Source organism: Cnephaeus nilssonii (assembly GCF_951640355.1).
Source record: "Cnephaeus nilssonii genome assembly, chromosome: 20".
NCBI lineage: Eukaryota > Metazoa > Chordata > Mammalia > Chiroptera > Vespertilionidae > Cnephaeus > Cnephaeus nilssonii.
Window position 1 is genome coordinate 20,909,272 of NC_137091.1, and position 22,072 is coordinate 20,931,343.

The 22,072-nt window shown below is 41.1% G+C and overlaps 1 protein-coding gene across 1 annotated transcript in view; it reads right to left on the reverse strand.

Annotated features, from left to right (window-relative positions):
* The window catches only part of WDR59 (WD repeat domain 59), a 78,773-nt gene that overhangs the window by 13,134 nt on the left and 43,567 nt on the right, over positions 1-22,072 (reverse strand). The window contains exons 12-19 of the mRNA XM_079800711.1: positions 21,844-21,976; positions 21,587-21,711; positions 18,997-19,161; positions 16,387-16,482; positions 16,079-16,235; positions 15,540-15,609; positions 10,598-10,751; positions 488-621 (exon numbers count right to left, since the gene is read on the reverse strand). Of these exons, the coding sequence (XP_079656837.1) occupies positions 488-621; positions 10,598-10,751; positions 15,540-15,609; positions 16,079-16,235; positions 16,387-16,482; positions 18,997-19,161; positions 21,587-21,711; positions 21,844-21,976 (1,034 nt within the window). The remainder of the gene's footprint in view (positions 1-487; positions 622-10,597; positions 10,752-15,539; positions 15,610-16,078; positions 16,236-16,386; positions 16,483-18,996; positions 19,162-21,586; positions 21,712-21,843; positions 21,977-22,072) is intronic.

The window sequence follows — 22,072 nt, forward strand, 5'->3', positions numbered from 1 at the left end:
AATTTGTCAAAAGGGGGATTACCCTGGGTGAGCCTGACCTACTCAGGTGACACCTTAGAAAGAAGGTGAAGTGACAGTGAGACACTCCTGCTGGTCTCAAACAAGGTGAAATTCACCTCGCTTAACGGCTGCAAGAAACTGAATTCTGTGACAACCTGCACGACCGGAAGAGGACCCTGAGCATTAGATAGGCACAACGCCGGGTCAACTCCATGATTTCAGCCTGGTGAGACCTGGGCAAGGACCCAGCTGTGCCATGGCCAGGCTCCTGACCCAGGGAAACTGTGAGGTAATAAGTGTATGTTGTTTTAAGCCACTAAGTTTGTCATAATTGGTTATGCAATAATAGGAAGCTAATATCCTGGGCGACTCCTAAAGCTGCTTTTGAAGAAAGGGTTCCAATACTTTAAAAAAAAAAGGGGGGGTGGGGACCTTTGATAATCATGACTAAATGATAGGGATGGCACACTTAAAACCTTGAACTTACATGTACAGCTCTCCCAGTGATTTGTGAACAGGAAGGAGGCACGCGATATCCTGGATGACAACTTTCCCAGCAGCCTTGATTGGCCGGTTGCCAGAGTCTGATCCCTCGCGCTTGCTTTTCCATCTCCTTGATTTCTGGGGGAGATGACAAGATGTCACTAATGGGGACTTTTCTGAGTGGAAACCTCTAGTTGCAGAGCACATCATGTTTGGGTCATTGGTAATTTGCAGAGACTTTGCATTACAACATCATGCCCACAATTATATGAATCAGCATCTATAGGAAATGAAAGGATAACAAAGGGCATTGAGCTCTTGGTCCAAAATCCTAACAGGAGAACAAGCACCTACTGCAGAGCTGTGCTCAAAAACAGACACCTTGAAGCCAGAATTTTGAAAATAAGGAAGAAAAAGAACAGCAGGTAAATAAGTTAGTAAAGACCACAATAAAATGTGGGAAAAGAGCCATTTTTAAGGCTGGGTTCAGTCCTGAGTTCAAAGTTTTTTGTTTTTCCTTCTAAGAGAGTTTTAATAGGATCTATTGAGAATTTAATCCAGGAATAGCAGTGTGGGCTCTGCAAACTTTAATCTATGGCGGGCAGGCAGACGGGAAAACTTAGCAGCTCAAAGAGAATTACCTTGTTTTTCCTAGCAGACTTGAACTATTTCTAAAAGTGATCATTTTTAGAATGTCAAAAATATTTCAGCAGAGGGACGTGAGTAATGGACATGGAAGATCATGAGCAACTATCTTATTTCCCCAGAGCCTCACTACAAATGGCTATGTAGGAGCCTGGATGTGGGAAATGAGAGATATCTGAGAAAATGGGAATTATTAGAGAGTAGCACCATCTGGTATCTTCAAAATGACAGCCCGCCAAGGGAGTGATATTCTATTTCATGTTATTGCCAGAAATTAAAAAGGGGGCCACCAAAGTGACTCAACTAAGGAGGAAGGAGGGAGACATATTTATTAACAAAGGGTGCAAAAGGAGCCTTTATGAAAGAGCCTGCAATGTGGAATCAGAAAACCAAGGTTTATTGGTCTTTTTGCCACATGTACTGGTTCAAGGTGACCCTGGGCGAATTACTTATTTGCTGTGAATTTAATCTCATGCCAGTCTCTTTTCATTCACTGATGGCTCAGGACGAGCTCTGTTGTTCCAATCTCCCAAGGTTAATACAAGTACAATGAAAAGTGAGTAAACACTCTGTAAATTCAAAGAGTACAATTTTAAAATCTATAATTTTTATGAATGCGCATAAACCTTCAGAAATGTAATTAGATCATTTTTAGATTACTCACAAATTCATTTTCCACAAGTGATTTTTATACAATCACCCTTCCATAAATTAGTCACGGTCTATATTCAGACGTCTCTGAACCCTGATGGCCCATCTAATCCCCAAAGTTGCCCAATGCATGTAACTTCCTATGGGATTAGTAAGTGTTATGGACCTACTAAATCCAGGACACCTGGACTTAGTTCATGGACAGCAAATGAAAAAGATTAGCTGAAATACCTGGATTGCTTATCATAATTGGTAAATATAGATTATCATTTTGGACCTTAACCCATTTGCTCCTAAGAAGCAGTTCAGTTACTATTTACTATTTACCCATACACAAGACAATACTCTGCAACACAAGAGGAAGCTTAATCTATCATTGTGGGGTAGCCCTTCAATTCTCTGCTAGCCCTCGTTATTGTCAAAATTAGAATTGTGTGAGTATTCACAAAAAATGCTACCATTTTTAGCCACAAATATCCTGACGTGGGTGCAAGGGGAGAATGTGCTAAAGAGCAAACAACCTGTCAGAATGGACTGGAGCCAGGCAGTGTTAACCAACACAGACGGTGTCGTCATGCCTGCCTACTACTATGGTATGACTGGTTTTCATAGGGAGGGTGATTTGGCAGAGACAGGAACAGCACAATGTGGTTAAGCAGAAAAGGGAGGGTGTAAGTACACCTACTCATTTCACTGTGATTTTCACCCAGGTTTCCAGGAGTTTAAAAATCCCAGGAAATGACAAACCCACAGGCCCCACAGGCCTCACATGAGATTTAAGGTATTGGATAGGAAGGAAGGAAGGAAGGAAGGAAGGAAGGGAGGAAGGAAGGAAGGAAGGGAGGGAGGGAGGGAGGGAGGGAGGGAGGGAGGGAGGGAGGGAGGGAGGGAGGGAGGGAAATATTTACACTAAAAAGATTCGACAAGGTAGAGAGAATGATCCATCTAATTTGGTCCTCGGGTTGGTTAGAAGGCTTCTAAAACACTGTTCCAGGCAGTCACTTTGATTCCTTATTATAAAGAGAAACGAGAAACACTTGAAACGTTGAGCAATGAACCAGCTCTGTTTAACTAAACCGGGGAAACAAATGGAAGCCCATGAGGGATGGGGCCTATAGCTTTCAGACCACAGTGAAAGCCACCACAATTCCCTGCCTTTCTAAGCAAACCCAATGAAAAGATAATATTAAGACCTAACCGGTTTGGCTCAGTGGATAGAACGTTGGCCTGCAGACCGAAGGGTCCCAGGTTCGATTCCAGTCAAGGGCATGTACCTTGGTTGCAGGCACATCCCCGGTGGGGAGTGTGCAGGAGGCAGCTGAATCAATATTGAATCGATGTTTCTAACTCTTTATCCCTCTCCCTTTCCCTTCCTCTCTGTAAAAATTCAATAAAATATATTTGAAAAAAAAAAAGACCCATGTGCCCAAAGTGGTTCATTTGCCAATAGACTAGCTCATTTTTAAATGTTTTTCCTACCAGACTTGAATATTTCTAAAAGTGACCATTTTAGAATGTCAGAGAAACTTGTAGAGGGACATGGGTAATAGAAAGGGAAGATCATAAACAATTATCTTACTTCCTCAGAGCCTTGTCTACAAATGGCTACACAGGAGCCCGTATGTGGAAAAACATCTAACTTGGGACTTAAAGGCTAGCCTGTCAGGACTAACGTTAGCTCCTGCTACAACGGCTCCCGCTATGCGAGCGCGAGCCTCACCGCAGCTCTCACAAAGGGGCTGTTGCCTCCACCACTCAAGGCCACACTCATAAGAGCTGAGATTTGAACACAGGCCAGTCAGGCTGCTAAGCCCATATTTGTTCATCTGTTTTTAGAGAGCATGACTTTAGATTAAAAAGGGGGGGAAAAATTAAGTCCTGACTACTTGTAAATATGTAAATAGTGTGGTCCATTTTTAAATGGATCCATTTCTGCATGTAAGGAGATCAGCATCTGATTCTAATGAGGCCTAGCCAACACACCATCCTCTACAATTCCTCACTTCTAAAGCCACTTCTCTGCCAAGCACTGCAACTGTTCAACTAAGGCAGAGCAGCGTGCTGCAGATCCGCAGAGCAAGCAGCTTCTAGGGCTACACACCTTGGCAGTGGGCATGCCAGGCTCAGACCCAGGTGCTGTATTTCAGGTCAGGTCAAGGGCCTGCACCTCACACTGTTTAATCACTGAATGGACTTGTTAGGATTAGGTACATTCGTAGAGAGGACTCAGAGTCCAATGAGCTATCTTAGGACTCTTCCCCCATTTGCAGTCTTGGGTCACGGAGATCAGTAGAAACAAACTAATATGAGTCATCAATATGTACTTGATGAAAATATAAAGGCAGCTGTCTTAAACAACTACCTACAATTACCCTTCATTGAATTATAGAAATCATACTCTGTATTTCCTGGGACTTCCTGTCAACTTCTTGAGACACCAGGCTTCTAGGTGCTTCTCTGTTTGATCTGGTTGATGTGTAGGTGATGTTTCTGAAACCTCAATAAGCTGCCTTTGAGCCTATAATAGAAGCTTCCCCAACACAGGGCCACCTAATTATAGCTGCCACCAAGAATCACACTATGAAAGCAATTATGGGACAGCAGTATTCATTCATTTAATCTAGCAAGGAATACTATAAAACATTATCAAAGATCTTTAACCAGTCACAAAACAGTTTCCTTCTTTCCTTCTTTCTTCCTTCCTTCCTTCCTTCCTTCCTTCCTTCCTTCCTTCCTTCCTTCTTTCTTTCTTTCTTCCTTTCTTTCTTCCTTTCTTTCTTTCTTCCTTCCTTTCTGTTTTGTTAATCCTCACCCAAGGATATTTTTCCACTGATTTTTAGAGGGGGCGGGGGGGGGGGGGCGGGAAGAGGGGGAGAGACAGAGAGACAGAAACATCGATGCAAGATGTCTCTCTCACATGGATTGGTTGCCTCCTGCCAGCACCCAGACCAGGGCTGGGGATCGAGCCTGCAACCAAGGTATGTGCCCTTGACCGGAATCGAACCCGGGACCCTTCGGTTCATGGTCCAACATTCTATCCACTGAGCCAAACCGGCTAGGGCAACAGTTTCTTTTTAAATTTGTTGGTTGGTGGTTTTAACATACGAAATACCTCCCCTTCCTGCTACAGGGTTCACTCAGTAATCCTGTCTAGTGGCCAATTTCTTGGGGAGTCAGATAAAACAAGGCTGCTAAATGAAGACAAGCCAAATCTCAAATCCTTGCTGCTCCCTAACAAGCATGGACCATTTTTCACGGTGTTTCTTTTACAGCTTTGACAATTAAAAGGGTTCATATTCCATCCACATTTTCCCAAGACTTCCTTTCCCCTTAATATCTAGTGGCAATTTTAGGAGTCTCTCTTATCTATGCAACTGTCAGGTGACGACAGGCAAAGAACCATGACACACCAGTCTGAGTGTGGTTGATCTTTCCAGGTGAGGGGAGGACACTGTGGCCCAAATGCCCTCTAAACCTCCTGCATTGCTCCAGTCCCACTCTGACGGCTAACACATGGATACTTTTCTGTGCAGTAAAATCAGTACTTATGGGAGGCAAAGGACTCTGCATTTCTCTTAGGTCTTCTCAATGCCCCATCAAGAGAAAATGCCCCTTCCCACAGATTATGAGCAGGGATTGAGGGGAGAGACAAAGCAAGACAGACAAATTATCACATTATGAGCACCAGGGTGCTCCTCTGAACATACCAAGAAGGTGTTCATGGAATCATGGGAAAGAGGACGGATAGGGAAGGAGTTGGGTGGGAGGAAGCGGGAGGGAGGCATTGGTGCAAATAGCACTGAATGACAACCAACAGCCAGCTTGCGACTGTACCACCAGTGTTACTGCTACAACCGGAGGCAACATGGATGTCAATAAATGGGTAAAATGTAAAAACAGCCCAAGAATAAGCCACCAACTGCTTAGCAGCAACCCCAACAGTGCATAATCAGCAGAGTGAGCAGGGAGTCCTGATGAGTTCCCGTTTAAATAGCAGCAGGGGGCCTGCTGGGAAAGCCAGTGGAAGTCAGCTGTCGGGCTGGCTGGTACAGGCCTTTGGAGGAAAGGTGGCCATGCTGGCAGCTCCACCTGCAAATTGCCGGCAGCTGCGGTACTGCTAATCAGGGCTCCTGATTTCAACTGGTTTTTATGTGAAAAGGCTATAGAACTACCCCCCTAAGTATTTTTTTTCTTTTTCTTTTTTTTTTTTTTTTTTTTTAGGGGAGAGCGCGAACGCAGTCCCCCACTACCACAAATTATGCAGTCGAGTTTCCCACATTTGGGGAAATCGCAGGGGTCAGCACATCCGGAGTGCAATGGATAAGCCTCGCCCTGGGGAAACCACCTTCGTGATCATGGTATCTCCCCTGCCAGGTAAGTATCCCCCCCTAGGTATTTTTTTACACCAAATGAAATTTACGCTAACGCCTCAAGGCTGCCTTGCACAGCCTGAGGTCACCATGGCACTACTGACTGGTAAAGGGGGCGGGAGAGGAAGACAGAGAGGGGAGATGGGCAATAGGAGTGAGGAAGAAAGGAAGGAAAGGAAGAGAGGATGTCTAGGTTTGACTGTCAATGCAAAAACTGATGATATGGGGAAAAATTTGTTCCAGAAAATTTCCAAAAAATAAAAACTAGCTTATATGTCATGTCAGTGGATGAGATGGGCACTTTCCTCTTTGAATTACACCAAGACGATAAAAACAGACACAATGGTGGAAGCCCCTTATATCTTCCTCTGCTTCCCAATGCCAAAGGTAGGCTCTGAAAGCTCTACAAATAGTATACAAATACTCCAAATGAAATCAGGTAGCTGAAGGCTTACAATCGGGGTTCTTTCCAAGAAACCCAGTATTGAGCTTCCTTTTCAAAGAAGTCCATTCACAATCCTTAACGGTATCAGTATTCGCCCATTTGAAACCGTTAGGGAACCAGGAGGCAGTCCTTGGCACCTGACTCCCAAGAATGAGAATTTATTGTTGCTGGTCCTGAAACCCAGCCAGCCTGTCATTTCAGGTTCCTCAAAGCCAGGCAGGTGGCATTTTATTCTTGGGCCTTTGGGCAGAGACAGGATTAGTCAAGGAGAGCATTTGCACAGCGCACAGTACCGGGAAGTCGTTAATTGCTTGTATGGACCAACGTCGCCGGGCAGAGCGAGGAGACATCTGTGTGTGAAAACGTTACACCCAGGAGGAGGGAAGAAAAACACCAAGAAAATTAAAAGGGAAAAATATAGAATAAAATGAAAGCTTCCCACACATCTGATGGATTAAATGATACCATAATATACTACAAAATCAGGATTGAAATGCTACAAAATCTGAACTGAAATACAGCAGTAGATGGATTCCCGCCCCTCCCACCCAACCCATCACTCTCCAAGCCCAGCTTCAATGTCATTGTTCTTCAGCCCAAAACACATTTCAACATATAAGGGGCTGATGTCCACACTGCTCTGACAAAGGAACTACGACCAAAGGAACTAACGAGGGTTAGGATCACAGGGCCACTGGAGAAACAGTGGAGGACTCTGCTTGCCCTTTCAGGGGCATGTGTATGTGTGAGAATATTCCCATTCCTAAAAAGGAAGAAGTTCTTCCATACACTCAATACCACATTTTTTGGGTGCGTAGCTAAAGGACATTGGAGAAATTGGAAACCTTGACCTTGGGACCGCAGGACTATTTTTAGAGTGATGCCATGGGAAGCAAGAGCCCCAGAGAAATGCAGGGAAAGGGGAGCTAAGGCTGAGGACTTACACTCTTAAGGGCATTCTCCCTAACAACATGAGCATCAGTGTGAAACTGGGAGCATACACACTGTTTATGGAGATCAGAAATTATTCTAGCAACTTCAAGACCTCCCCAGTTATTTACTTTAGGGCTATTTTCATAACATAAACTGAAGCAAATGTGGGAGGTTGCAGAAATTTTTTAATGTTTATAGGGTAAAAGCGTAAAAGTTCTGGGTTTTCCATAGAGTAAGTAATATTTCATCAACTATTAATAGTTAGTCCAGTTACCAAATGAATGTTAGCAGCACTCTGTGTTTTCTAACTTCCTATAAAAAGTATCTCACAGCCTGGCTGGCGTGGCTCAGTGGTTGAGCATCAACCTATGAACCAGAAGGTCATGGTTTAATTCTCAGTCGGGGCACATGCCCCGGTTTCGGGCTCAATCCCTGGTGGGGGGCATGCTGGAGGCAGCCAATCAATGATTCTCTCATCATTGGTATTGCTATCTCCCTCTCCCTTCCTTTCTGAAATCAATTAAAAATATATATATTTTTTAAATGTCTCACTTTTTTTAATTTTTAGGAGCAACCTTGGAATTCCATCTGGAGAACATTTGGCTGAATATAACATAACCTAAGTAGGGCAGGTTAAAAATCACAAAAACAGCCCAAACAGTGAGGTTCAGTGGCTGAGGGTCAACCTATAAACCAGGTCACAGTTCCATTCCTAGTCAGGGCACATGCCTGGGTTGTGGGCTTGGTCCCCAGTAAAGGGAGGGCAGGAGCAGCTGATCAATGATTCTCTCTCATCATTGATATTTCTATCTCTCCCTCTCTCTTCCTCTTTAAAATTAATAAAAATATTTTTAAATGCCTTTTCAAGATCTCAGGGATAGAGATCTAAAAGAGAACAGAAATATGTAGATGAAAGATCTGGGATGAAAATAAAAACACAAAAATTTAGTAAACTGGAATCATTTCCAGAACTAAAGTAATGATAGTGCTATTATTTGACCCAAGAAACTAGACACCTGAGAAACAGAAAATAATCCTTAAGGCACAGAACCGTATTGCTGTCCATAAGGAAGATAAGAAGGCTGATGGACAATATCATGGCTGTATCTCATTTCTTTAATCCTCCCCCTTTGCCCATGTAAATGGGATGGACATGAACAAGCTTTAAGGAGAGATGAATTTATTTCAGATTCATCACAAAATAACTGACTTGCTCATTTTAACATATTATGTTGAACCAACTAAAATTTTTCTTTAAGGTCAAAAATGGTCAAATAGCACCCATTTCATATGTTTTAACCTAATAACTACTTTATGTCATCCATTGAAATGTGCCTTCCTTCCCCAGGGATTCTGGGGTTTTTGTAATTTTCTATTTCCTGTCCAGTATGACTATTAATTCACTGAATTAGATGTTTATGATTTATGAACTTTCCTGTACATAGGTTATATAGCAATATAAAAGTTTCATATACAATTATAATAAAAGGGTCTCTCCCATTTTACTTGCTCACTATCTGAAATAAAACTGAAAGACCACTCACTATGTCACCCTCGGGGATTATCACAGCCCATTTCCTGTAGAGAAGCAGCACAGTGGGAACGACCCCAAACTGAAATACCGCGATCCTTCCTTTGGTCCTTCTATGATTGTGCTGTTTGTAGTAAAAGAGGCCAGACCATCCAACACATGAGTGTGGGCATTACAAATGCTTCCACATATGGAGAGATCCCAACTGGGAACTGCAGTTACTTTGACTCGACATGGCCTTTCTTTACACACTGTCACAGAGTCAAAAGTGCTAGTCTGTGTGTTTTGCCCAATCCGAATCTAAGCATGAGCAGCACATGACATGATTCAACTAAAAGATCTCTTCAACCTGGCTCTAATGCTAAAGAAAATGCCCATATTTATCCAACCATGATGTCAATTAAAAAATGCCTTAATTCCAACCAGTTTATCAACTCATCTAGGCAGCTACCAGCTAGCTTGCATTTAAAATAACTTTTTTCAATGTAAAAATTTGGGAAGATATGGTGTCCCAAGAAGGTCTGTGACAGCAAGGGGGATTCATTTCAGCAGAAATGTGAAGAAAGTTGGCCAGAAAGGCAACAAAAAAAATCATGGTCCCTGTTCAACTGAATGGTTTTGCCCGAGTCTGGTCTTGTCTCAAGCATCAGTACCTGCCACTCGTTTCAGATGACAAAGTCAGAGACGGCCAACTATCAGAGAGAACCAGGAATGTTAGACAGTATAGCTGCAATCAGAGTGATGACACCTCTAACACTTGCTAGAAATTAGTTTATTTAAAATAATCCAATTTAAAAATTTTAAATTATAGTCAATCCATCATTTCCTCATTAGTGGAGGACAACAGCAAAGAATCCCTTTGGACTGAGTTTGTGAGTAGCTCATTGGTAACTCTGTTTAAAACATCATGTCAATTAAAAGCTGGTTTAAACCAGACTCTCAATCTGACAAGAAAGAGTTCTCAGAGTCCTTCCTACGCTCTGCCAACACTCTCTACATTGTCGTCACTAAAGGCTTCTGACAGCTTAATAGCTACTTCAGGGACGATGAGTTCCTTAAGAACCCAGGAACATAAGGCCAGGTTCAAGTGATTTTTATATAAACTGGTCCACTCAAATGGGTACTTCAGCGTAGACTTAGGAAAACTATAAAACCTCTTAGAAATTAACTTTAAAACTTCTCACAGATATGAAGTTGCAAATACAGCAAGACCCCAAGCCCTCAGAAATACCCCTTAATTTGTTGATGAACATCAGAATACCAAGGAAGATCTGAAGCTCAATTATTCTATCTGAAAGAATGATCAACTTAATGGGGATTACAAGAATAGGGTTAAGTGGGAGCTCCTCCCAAATACAATTTTAATAGGTAAAGCCAATGGAAAGGCACAAAACAATGGTCTTTCTTTAACAAACTAATTATGACAGTGAAAGTGTACAGGGGATTGCTAATTTAGCTGCTGTGCATGGCAAGCAGGGAGACAAAGAACAAGAATCCAGGGAAGGGATAGGAATCAAAGGCCGAGGCTCTGCTGCTTACCCGCTCCTTGTAGTAGAAGGAGCTGACGGAGACCTGCTCTTTCTCACTGCGAGTGGGGCTCCCACTGTATAAACGAAGGTTCCCAGGGGCCTCTGTGCGGATCTTCATTGGCGCAATCAAACCAGTATGATAAGCAGACAAGGCCGAGAGAGATCTGTGGTTGAAAATGCAGCATTATCCATACTGGCTTTAATCTTTCCATCTTCTTAAGCAGTGCCGTTCTTAGCACTTGATGAAACCAAGAGGAAAAGATGGATAAAATGGGGGGGAAATGGAAACTCTCAAAAAATGAATTAAACAGAACTTTCAGAACTGAAAAATACCTTACCTGCAGAAGCAGAGAATGTTCCTGATTACATACATAGAAAATTTAAAGTACTTTACAAACTACTAAAACTAATAAGTGAGTTTAGATACAAGGTCATAGTAGATTTTTTAGATAGAAAAATCTACTATGCCTGGCTGGTATTCAGTGGTTAGAATGTTTGCCTGCACACCGAAGGGTCTTGGGTTTGATTCCCAGTCAAAGACATGTACCTGGGTTGCAGGTTCAAGCCCAGCCCATTGGGGCACATGCAGGAAGCAACCAATCGATGTGTCTCTCCCACATCCATCTTTCTCTCTCTGTTTCCCCTTCCTTCCCTGAAAAAATATCCTTGGGTGAGGATTAACAAAACAAAACAAAAAAGAAATGTACTGTTTTTCTATATATTAGACACAAATATTTAGAAAATAAATATTTTTAAAATTTCATTTACAATAGCATCAAAACACATCAAATACCTAGGAACAAATTTAATAGAAAAAAATATGCATTGAAAACACAAAGTATTATAGAGACAGGCTCATAGATAAAGAGCAGACTGACAGCTCTCAGGGGAGTTGGGGAGTTGGAGGGATTGATCAAAAAGAAAAAAAGAGAGCCAAAACCGGTTTGGCTCAGTGGATAGAGCGTCGGCCTGCGGACTGAAAGGTCTCAGGTTTGATTCCGGTCAAGGGCATGTACCTTGGTTGTGGGCATATCCCCAGTAGGGGATGTGCAGGAGGCAGCTAATCAATGTTTCTCTCATCGATGTTTCTAACTCTCTGTCCCTCTCCCTTCCTCTCTGTAAAAAAATCAATAAAATATATTTAAAAAGAAAAAAAAAGAGAAACAACTCTTGGACATGGACAACAGTGTGATGATTTTTGGGGGTAGAGGGGTTGGGGGAGGTGGAGAAGGATACAGGGGGGATAAATGGTTTTAAAAAATAAAGGAAATATAAAATATTGCTAAGAGAAATTAAAGACCCAAAACAACAGAGAAGTACACCAAGTTAGTGGATTGGAAGATTACATATTATTAAGATAACCATTTCCTCCAAATTGATCGACAGCGACGACACAATTCCAATCAAGATTTGAGCTTTATCAGAGAAACCAATAAGCTGATTGCATCTTTTATAGAAATGTAAAAGACCTAGGATAGCCAAAACAATCCTGAATAAAAATAATACACTTGGAGGATTCACACTATCAGACTGGAAACTTACTATGTAAAGCTACATTAAGAGTCTAGTATTGGCATAAGGAGAGACCAACAGATTAAGGGGAAAAGAGTCCACAAACACATGACCAATTAATTTTCAACAAAGGTATCAATTCAGAATGAGAAAAGAAAAATCTTTTCCATAAATGGTGCCGGGACAATGAAATATTTCTACTAGAAAAAAGCAAACAAAAAAACTTTGACTCCTACCTCATATCATACACAAAATTAATTTGAAATTGATTACAGACTTTTAATAAGGAATTTTAAACTACACACTTTTGAAAGAAAACACAGAAGAATAGTTTCATGACCTTGGGATAGGCAAAGATTTTTTCAGATAGAACACAAAAGCACTAACTATAAAATTTAAAAAGTGATGACACAGACTTCATCAAAATTAAAAAATGCTGTTTATCAATAATCACTAAGGAGGGAGAAAACAAGCCACAGAGTAGAAGAAAATCAATACATCTAGCAAAGGATTTGCAACCAAAATGAAAACTACTACAGATAAATAATAGAAACTGTCCAAAAACTGGGCAAAATAAAAGCACATCATAAAAGATACCCAAATGGTCAGTTAGCACACAAAAGTGGCTCAACATCATCAGTCATCACCAGAGTTGTGCAAATTAAAACCACAATACTACACACCTACCACAATGGCTGAAGTAAAAACAACTGAAAAGGCAACGTTTTGGAGAGGATGTGGAGCAACCAGAACTCTGAAACATTGCTGGCAAAGAGTATAAAACGGTACAACCACTGGGAACAGACTTTTTGGCAATTCTAATAAAATTAAACATACACTTATGTTTATGACCCAGGGATTTGACTCCTTGGGTAGAGAAATTAATACGCACATCCATAAAAAGACTTTTATTTGTAGGTCTACACAAAATAGCCCCAAACTGGAAATAATCCAATGTTCAGCAATAGGAGTAGGAATGAACAAGCTGTTTTATTTTCATACAACAAACCAATGGATACATGCAAAAAATGAGGATCAATTTCAAAAACATTAAGTTCAGCGAAATAAGCCAGACATAAAATAGTACATGTTGCATGAGTCTATTTAGGTGAAATTCAGGCACAGGCAAAACTCAACTACAATGACGGCAGTCAGAGGAGTGGTTTCCACTGGGCACAGGGACCAGGGAACTTTTCGGGTGAGGGCAATGTGCTGGTTCTTGATTTGGGTGCTGGTCAATAAAATACTGCTAGTATGAAAAACATTCTAATTAGGAACATTTCCCCTCTGATCCAAAGTTCAGATCCAGATATTCTTGCTTTTCTTAGAGAGGAGGTGATTGTTTTCTAGTCGAACCTTTCAAATAAAGAACCCAGATAATATGTCTCTAGCTCTTAACTCCTAGTTTTTGTGGGACCAGTGTCTCATCTGCCTGGGTTACTGAGGAGACTGGCAAACTCCCTGGACAGCAGAGGCACCTGCTCACGCACCTGGTTCAATCTCCTTCCTTTCTTGTTAGCTCAGCTATTCATTCGTAAGTATGCTAATATGTTACACCAATGTATCCAGGTGTTTGTAGCAGTAGGATTTACAAGTTATGGTCACCACACTGTAGAACCAGAAGTCTATTGTATAAAACATATTTAAGTTTTAAAAACCAGTAGAATGCCCTAGCTGGTTTGGCTCAATGGATAGAGCATCAGCCTGCGGCCTGAGGGGTCCCAGGTTCTATTCCGGTCAAGGGCACATGCCTGGGTTGTGGGCTCGATCCCCAGTAGGGGGTGTGCAGGAGGCAGCCAATCAATGATTATCTCTCATCATTGGGGTTTCTATCTCTCCCTTCCTCTCTAAAATCAATAAAATATATATTTTTTAAAAACAAAACAGTAGTATGGGGGATGTTGTGTGAGTGGGCGGGAGGAGTATACCAAAACTCGATACCTTCCATTCAATTTTGCTATGAATCTAAAATTGCTCTAAATGATAAAGTTTATTAAGAAAAAACTTTACAATATAATCCAGCAATTCCATTCCTAGCTAATACCCAAGAACAGTGAAAACATATGTTCACACAAAAGCTTGTATGCAAATGTTCATAGCAGCATTATTCATAATAGCCAAAAAGTAGAAATAACCCAAATGCCCATTGACTGATGAATGAATAAATAAAATGTGGAGCATACACTGGTATGTGTATATATATGATCCTCAAAACATTACACCAAATGAAAGAAGCCAGTCACAAAGGAAACAAAGGACCACATACTATATGATTTCATTTATATGAAATGTCCAGAATAGGTACATTTATAGGCAGAAAGTAGATTAGAGTTTGGAAGAATAGAGGAGGAGAGGTGATAGCTAAGGGGATAGAAGTTTCTTTCTGAGATAATGAAAATGGTCTAGAATGTGACTGTAGTGATGACTGCACATATCTGTGAGTATACTAAAAACCACTCAATTATACACTTTAAATGGGTCAACTGTATACTATGTGAATTATATCTCAATAAAACTGTTAAATGAAACTTTTTCTTTTAAAGCAGTAATAATAAGAAACGCAGTTAGAGCACTCCCTATGTGCCAGGCAGTGTTCTAAATGCTTTATAGGGACTAACTCCTTTAATCTCCACAGTAAGTAAAGGAGGTAGGTGCCATTATCACCCGAAAGTTATTGTTGAGCAAAATCAAGCACAGTCCAAAGGTCATATAACTACAGGGCCAAGATTTGGATCCAGCAGTTTGGCTCTGAAGTCCATGTTCCCACTTGCTACACTAGACTGCCTCTCAAGAAAGAAAAAGGAAGAAAAATAATGAAGACTAAACAGAAAACACACTAAATTGTTAACAGTGGCTTTCCCCAGGACATGGGGGGGGGGAAAAGAAGAGCTTTCGTATTTTAATTTAAAACTTCCTTATTTCCCTGGTTAGTGTGGCTCTGTGGTTAGAGCGTTTGCCCTGGAACCAAGAGGTCTTGGGTTCGATTCCCGGTCAAGAGCACATACCTCATTTGCAGGTTCCACAGCCCTAGTAGGGGCGCATATGGGAGGCAACCAATCAAAGTGTCTCTCTCACATCAATGTTTCTCTCTCTCTCTCCCCTCCTCCTCCCTCTCTTCCACCCTCTCTAGAAATCAATGGAAAAAATATCCTCTGGTGAGGATTAAAAAAAAATAATAAATAATAATAATAATAATAAAAGAAACTTGCCTTGTTTAGACAACAGCTTTCATTAAACTACTCCTTCTAGTGGTTTGGTTGTAACTTCATAGTAGAAATCTCAGCTTAGTTAAAATTTAATGAATCTGATCTTTCTCAAATAAACTTATAATACATATTTACTGAAGATAAAATAAATTGTCTAAAGACAAACTCAAAGTTCATCCCCAGATGTCTGCCCACTTCATGAATGTAGCTTACAGCTGTATCTCCCAGACTCACCTCGGAGTAGGTTCTGTTGGGGACACTGCTCGATGCATCGTCATAGGCCTTGTGAAATACACCAGATACCCTGACAAAGGAAACATCACATGTGCACATCAAGGTCAATGAGCCAGACATGGGAAATCCTAAGGCAGCATTGGTCAATCTTTTGTCTATTTCAATATACCTGAAGGACAGGACACATTTCCATGAGGTGCAAAGGCTCATGACTGCAGCCATACTTAACAAGGACCAAGGTCAGGATCCAGGAGACGGGATGCATGTATTTTGGAAAAAGTCATCACAGGTATTTTATATTACCTGGTCAGGGGACCTGTCCCCTGTTAAGAATCAGGACTCTGAGTGAGACCCAAATTCATCCTCTCAAGACTGTAATTCTGGTGAACATTCGTAGGATTTGTCCACAGATGCCAATCTGGCATCAGACCATATTACACTACGATAGAAGTTTTTTTGAGTTCTCAGAAAATAAAAACAAAGAAAAATTGCTCTCCCAAAATCTAGAATTAGAAAACCAAAAAAAAAAAAAGACCAACCTGCTCCACAGAACCTGGCCCCCGAGGTCCTAGGAAAGGGAATATTGGCATCCTGGTATGACCCATAGGCGGTGGTTACCCGGGCAAACGTGGGTAAGGGTGGTGTGACGGAGTTTGGGAGCGCAAAGGGGTTGCTGGAAGCACTGTCTTCTTGATTCTGAAATTTAAAAGTCAACAGACTAAAAACCACAATCTGTCTCAAAAGCTGAATTACAAAATAAATAAAGATATATTGTTACAAAATCAGGTGCCCAGGGAGGAAGAAATTATACAAAACACCAAAGCACAGGTTGGTACAAGAATCTCACCACGAAAGACTCAAGACAGGAGACGAGCTGGCGCAGGCAGGGCTCCAAACAACTCTGGTTGCGTTTCACTTTTTGCAGAGAAGTGTCTTTCAGGATCTGGAAAAGGCACAAAACACAGTCAATAATAGCAACATTCTTCAAAGCAGCCGGAAGCGGTGAAGAGCAGGGAGACTGGAGCACGGCTGTGCCGGAAGCTTCCCACTCAAATTACTACTTCCACCTTCTCTAGAGGCTCGGAGAGAAGACTCATTTCTGAACCCACTCTGAGAAGCCCTTTCCTTAGGCAGGCACACATGCTGGTTTTAGAGGGCACGTTTCTAGTAATGGAATGAATATTCTTTAAGTGAACATTCTACTCCTTTCCTCATCCCCTGCCTTACCTCTCCTCCATGAGAAATCTCAGTACCTTACAAGGAACACCCGCTGGGCTGAACTGAAAATTGCTCTGAGTGACATGTATAATAAGCCAGGGGGAACAGATGTATCTTTTTTCTTCTTCTGTGGTTCTTTAAAAATATAAATCCATCATTTTAAGGCACATGCTGTGCATGTAAGCTGACTTACACATATTGAAGACAGGCATGTAAACTGGACTTGCACTGTCCAATACAGAAGTTGTTACCCACATGGGGCACCGAGCAGGTGGAATGTGGCTGTCTGAACTGAGATGTGCTGTAAGTATACAACTCATACCGAATGTTGGAGACTTAGTACCAAAAAACAGAAAGTAAACTATCTCAATAATTTTCATTTTCATACTGACTACATTGTTGCTCTGATAATTCTTTGGATATACTGGATTAAATAAAAATATTGTTGAATTAATTAATCTTTTAATTTTGTTTTTAGTTTAAAATTACAAGTGGCATGTATTATATTTCTATTGGACAGCATTGAATTTAACCTTTAATTAAGAACACTTCCTAATCCTATCACTTTTATACCAAATCTTTTTTACGTGTCCAAATGAGACAATGAAATATTCAAATTCCAAGTATAAAATGTCAAATACCACAAAATCTGAGTAATTAGCATTTCAGAGGTCCTTATGACACTTGAAAATTTTCTTAATTACATAACTAGGTCTGATGCCAGGTAGGTACTAGAAATATCGGGGAGAATAACTTTGCAAATGCATGATTGTGTAACCACTATACTGTATACCTAAAATTAAAAATAATATTGAATATAAACTCTAATTGCAAAATAAAATAAAAATGTTTTACTATAGATCATACTCCAAGAAGACAGATTAAGTGCATATGAAATAAACTAGGCAAAAGGTGAAGAGCATTCGGGTCAGCTTGGTTTTGTCAGGACATCTCAGTTACTTCATTATGTGATGCTGCTCACACTGCAAAAGGTGTATCATCCCCAGCTCCTGGGGCTTCCTCATGGGAATTCTGCCTGATTTGCTCTGTGTGAACTGACAAATCGAGTTTCTGCACATGCAGGGGTAAAGACCAGCCACCAGGCTGCCCCTCCTCCACTCAGGCACTGCCATTCTTCACACACTCACCTGTGCAGCCAGCTGCCTCATTTGAGGATGGCACTGTCTCTTTTTATGGAATGGATTTTTTTTATTTTTTATTGTTTAAAATATTACAAATAGTAGTACATATGCCTCCTTTTCCCCCCAATGACCTCCCCCTTGGGCCTCCCCTACCCCCCAGCACATGCCCTCACCCTCCACCCCCCCAGTGTCTGTGTCCATTGGTTATCCTTAAATGCAAGCACACAAGTCCTTCAGTTGATCTCTTACCCACCCCCAACCCTCCCCTGCCTTCCCGCTGTAGTTTGACAGTCTGTTCGATGCTTCTTTGTCTCTGTGTCTATTTCTGTTCATCAGTTTATGATGTTCATTATATTCCATAAATGAGTGAGATCACGTGATATTTATCTTTCTCTGACTGGCTTATTTCGCTTAGTATAATGTTCTCCAGTTCCATCCATGGTGTTGAAATGGTAAGAATTGCTTCTTTTTTACTAAACTAAAAATGGAACTGCCATTTGACCCAGTAATACCACTTGTAGGTATATATCCCAAGAAAACAGAAACACCAATCAGAAAGGATATATGCACCCCTATGTTCACAGCAGCACAATTTACAACAGCTAAGATTTGGAATGGATTTTTTTAATGACCTTACACATTTTTTTTCTGATTACAAAATATATTTTATCTTCAGAATACACCTTGCCTATTGTTTCCAGATAAATGAAACTATATTGCAAGGTTTTTAACCTGGGAGTAATACATAGTTTTAATGAGATCTCTGAGCCAATTAAATGTACCAGTAATCATAGAGCTGCATATTATTTCATAGACAATTATCTCTGAAATTATATGCAATATTTGTGCAGATTTTTCTGGAAAGGGTCCATAGTTTTCATTAGACTTTCAAAGGGTGTCCATGACCCAAAAAGGTCAAGAACCACTGCTCTAATGTTTTCTACACAAAATGAATAGCAAGTGTTAACATGGCAGTGTGTCAGGATAGATGACTTCCAAATCTTACCTGTTGGTTTTTCATTAAACTTCACTACTCATGCTCAGGAGCAGAGTTCTCATACAAACATCAAGGAGAATATGTGAACACAGATCCCAACCTTTAGCAGCTTCGCTTTCATTGTGGACGTGATGGTCGTGGGATTGATAAACTGGAAGGAAGGGGCGGCATTGTTTGGATATTGCGCAGGGAATTTCACCAGCATCTTGACACGATGGTTGCTACAGTGCACAGACACTGTACAGCTCCTATCCGCTGCATCCATCTGCAAGGGACAAATATATAACTGCTTTGGAGACAAACCAGGAAGGGTCTTTAGATGCAAATGGGTTTAAATCAGCTAACTGGCCATAGCTGGTTTGTCTCAGTGGATAAAGTGTTGGCCTATGGACTGAAGGGTCCCGGGTTCCATTCTGGTCAAGGGCACATGCCCAGGTTTCAGGCTCGATCCCCAGTAGGGGGTGTGCAGGAGGCAGCCGATTAATGATTCCCTCTCATCATTGATGTTTCTATCTCTCTCTCCCTCTCCCTTCCTCTCTGAAATCAATAAAAATATATTTTAAATCAGCTAACTGAATGCTCCTAGTTCCTGAAATCTCCAAAGATAAAGGTAAAACTCCAAAAACAAATTAATTTGGAAGATTTGGACAACTCATTAATTTTAGCACCACTTTAATAAGTACAAATTATTCTGATTTTAAAAAGCTTCATCCTAAAAGTTGTAGGTAGGCTGAAACATATTTATTTTGAGAAAGGAAAATAAAGCATGGAAAAAGTTAAATACTTGACTCAACTTAAAAAGTACTCCTTGGAAAATCCATAAAAATGGACCGATTAGTCAAGTATTTAATGGGCTAGGGAGAGAGGAAAATGGGGAGTAACTGGGGATACAGGACTTCTTTGGGGATGATGGAAATGCTCTGGAATTAGACAGTGGTTATAACTGCCCAACTTTGTGACTATGTGAGAATAAACAAGTCATCTTTTCTGCCAAAGAGCAGTTTATTTATTTATTTATTTATTTATTTATTTATTTATTTATTTTAAATATATTTTATTGATTTTTCACAGAGAGGAAGAGAGAGGGATAGAGAGTTAGAAACATCGATGATAGAGAAACATCGATCAGCTGCCTCTTGCACAACCCCTACTGGGGATGTGCCCACAACCAAGGTACATGCCCTTGACCGGAATCGAACCTGGGACCTTTCAGTCCGCAGGCCGATGCTCTATCCACTGAGCCAAACCGGTTTCGGCCCAAAGAGCAGTTTAGACAGCCGCCATTTTGGACTGCGTGACTTGGCAGTCGCCATGTTGGCCAGATGGCTTGCAGCTCCCCTGGGGGCTGCCATCTTGAAACAGCAAAGGCCAACCCCTCCCTTTGAATTAGTCAATCGCGAAAGACTGTGCACCTGAGCTCCAATCAAGAGCAAAGGACAGGTCACGTGCGTCAGGGATTATAAACCCAAGCAGCCCACCTGCTTGGTGTGCACGCGCTTCCAGACCATGTGTGTGCACGCTTCTACGTAGAAGTAAATATGTTTGCCTTGCTGCCTGGCTCTCGAGTATGTTTTGTGTTCTTCCAGGACCCCTGACTTGGGGGGCTCACCTTATTTCTAACAATTATATTAAGAACCACTAAATATACACTTTATAAGGGTAAATATGGTATGTGAATTATATCCCAATAATTTTTAAAAAGCTCTCCTGGGAAAAGAATTAAGATTTCCTTCTTAAACTGGATCACCAGGTATCCACGCTGTTTTCAACTGTGACAGAGGTGTATAAACTGAGTTGATATAGACAGCCAATTAACCTAAGAATCCTTATCTCTTTCGTTTGCCTGTGCTGTCAACTAGAGAAGACATGTGGAGCACAGTGAAGAGAGCCACACGTGTGGGAAATCTGGAGACAGATATTCAAATCTCTTCCACCAAATAGCTGCTGACCTTGGACAAGTCATCTCTTAGTGTCTCCCTTTCCTCATCAGAAAGGTGGGGATAAAAGCACTTGTTGCAGTTGTTTTAAACGCCGAATGAGATATGCAAATGTACATATTGATGCCTACCATTAACTGAATCTGGGCAAAAGAAAAACTAATCAAGTTTTAAAACTTCTTTATAGAGACTCAATTCCCTGAAGCAAAGAACAGCTGCCAAAAAAAAAAAAAAAAAAAGAGTAAACCTCTCCATGTGTGAAGTGAACAAAGAGGTTTGGTCACCCTCTTACTATGACTCTGAATGACCAAGGACATGGCTGGCTTTAAGGGAAGATTGGACAGCAAAGCACAAAAAGTCCTGGAGAGTCAGAGGTTTGGCTTCCAAACTCAGTTCTGTCATTAACTTGACCAGTAACTTGAGTCAAATCACTAAGTCTTCCCAGATCTAAGTATCTTCACATACAGTAAAGGAGGTGTTGATTTTAAGACACATGAGCATCTAAGATTTTAAGACACATGAGCATCAGTTTATCCCTTAGGTCATCTTATGAGACAGTAATATGGTTAGAAAAATAATCTGCATTTGTAAAATATCAAGTTCTTTAGAAAACCCAGGAAATAAAAAGTAAGCAGAGAGAATTATCTGTTAAGAGCAGCAAAGCTATTCGCTAGCTGAAATCATAGCTGAAATAGTCCCCTCTCCCACCAACTGCCATCGTGAGCATGAGACAATTCATTAGACTCGGAGCACCTCCACGTTGACATTCCGGATCTGCACATTGATCAGGGAGAACTCCTGCTGCAGAGTCTGAGGCAGTCCCGGTTGATCTGATTTCTTCTCTTCCAGGAGACTGCTCAGGGGATCTTCCTTTAAGACTAGCAAGGGAGAGAGGTTCAATTGTAGGCAAACATCTCTGACACTGAGTCAGAGAGCAGTTCTAAGGTATCTTCTACAACTCTGAAATGCGCAGAGGGCACCTCACGTAAAACATCAGTTTGACCAATTACCTTCTTCCTCTCCATGGCTTGAGCTGTGCTGGTGATCTGTGTCCTGAGTGTGAAGGGTCTTCTCTGGTTCCGGCAGAAGAGAAATGCTCTCGATGAACTCATCAACACCATCTAATATGTCATTTGCACAAAGCTGCAACGAAGGGTAGAAGATCTAGGTCCAGAGAAGTCAGTGGAAATGGTCATCATGTTGGGTTAGAGTTCTCACCTAAAAATGGGACTCACAGCC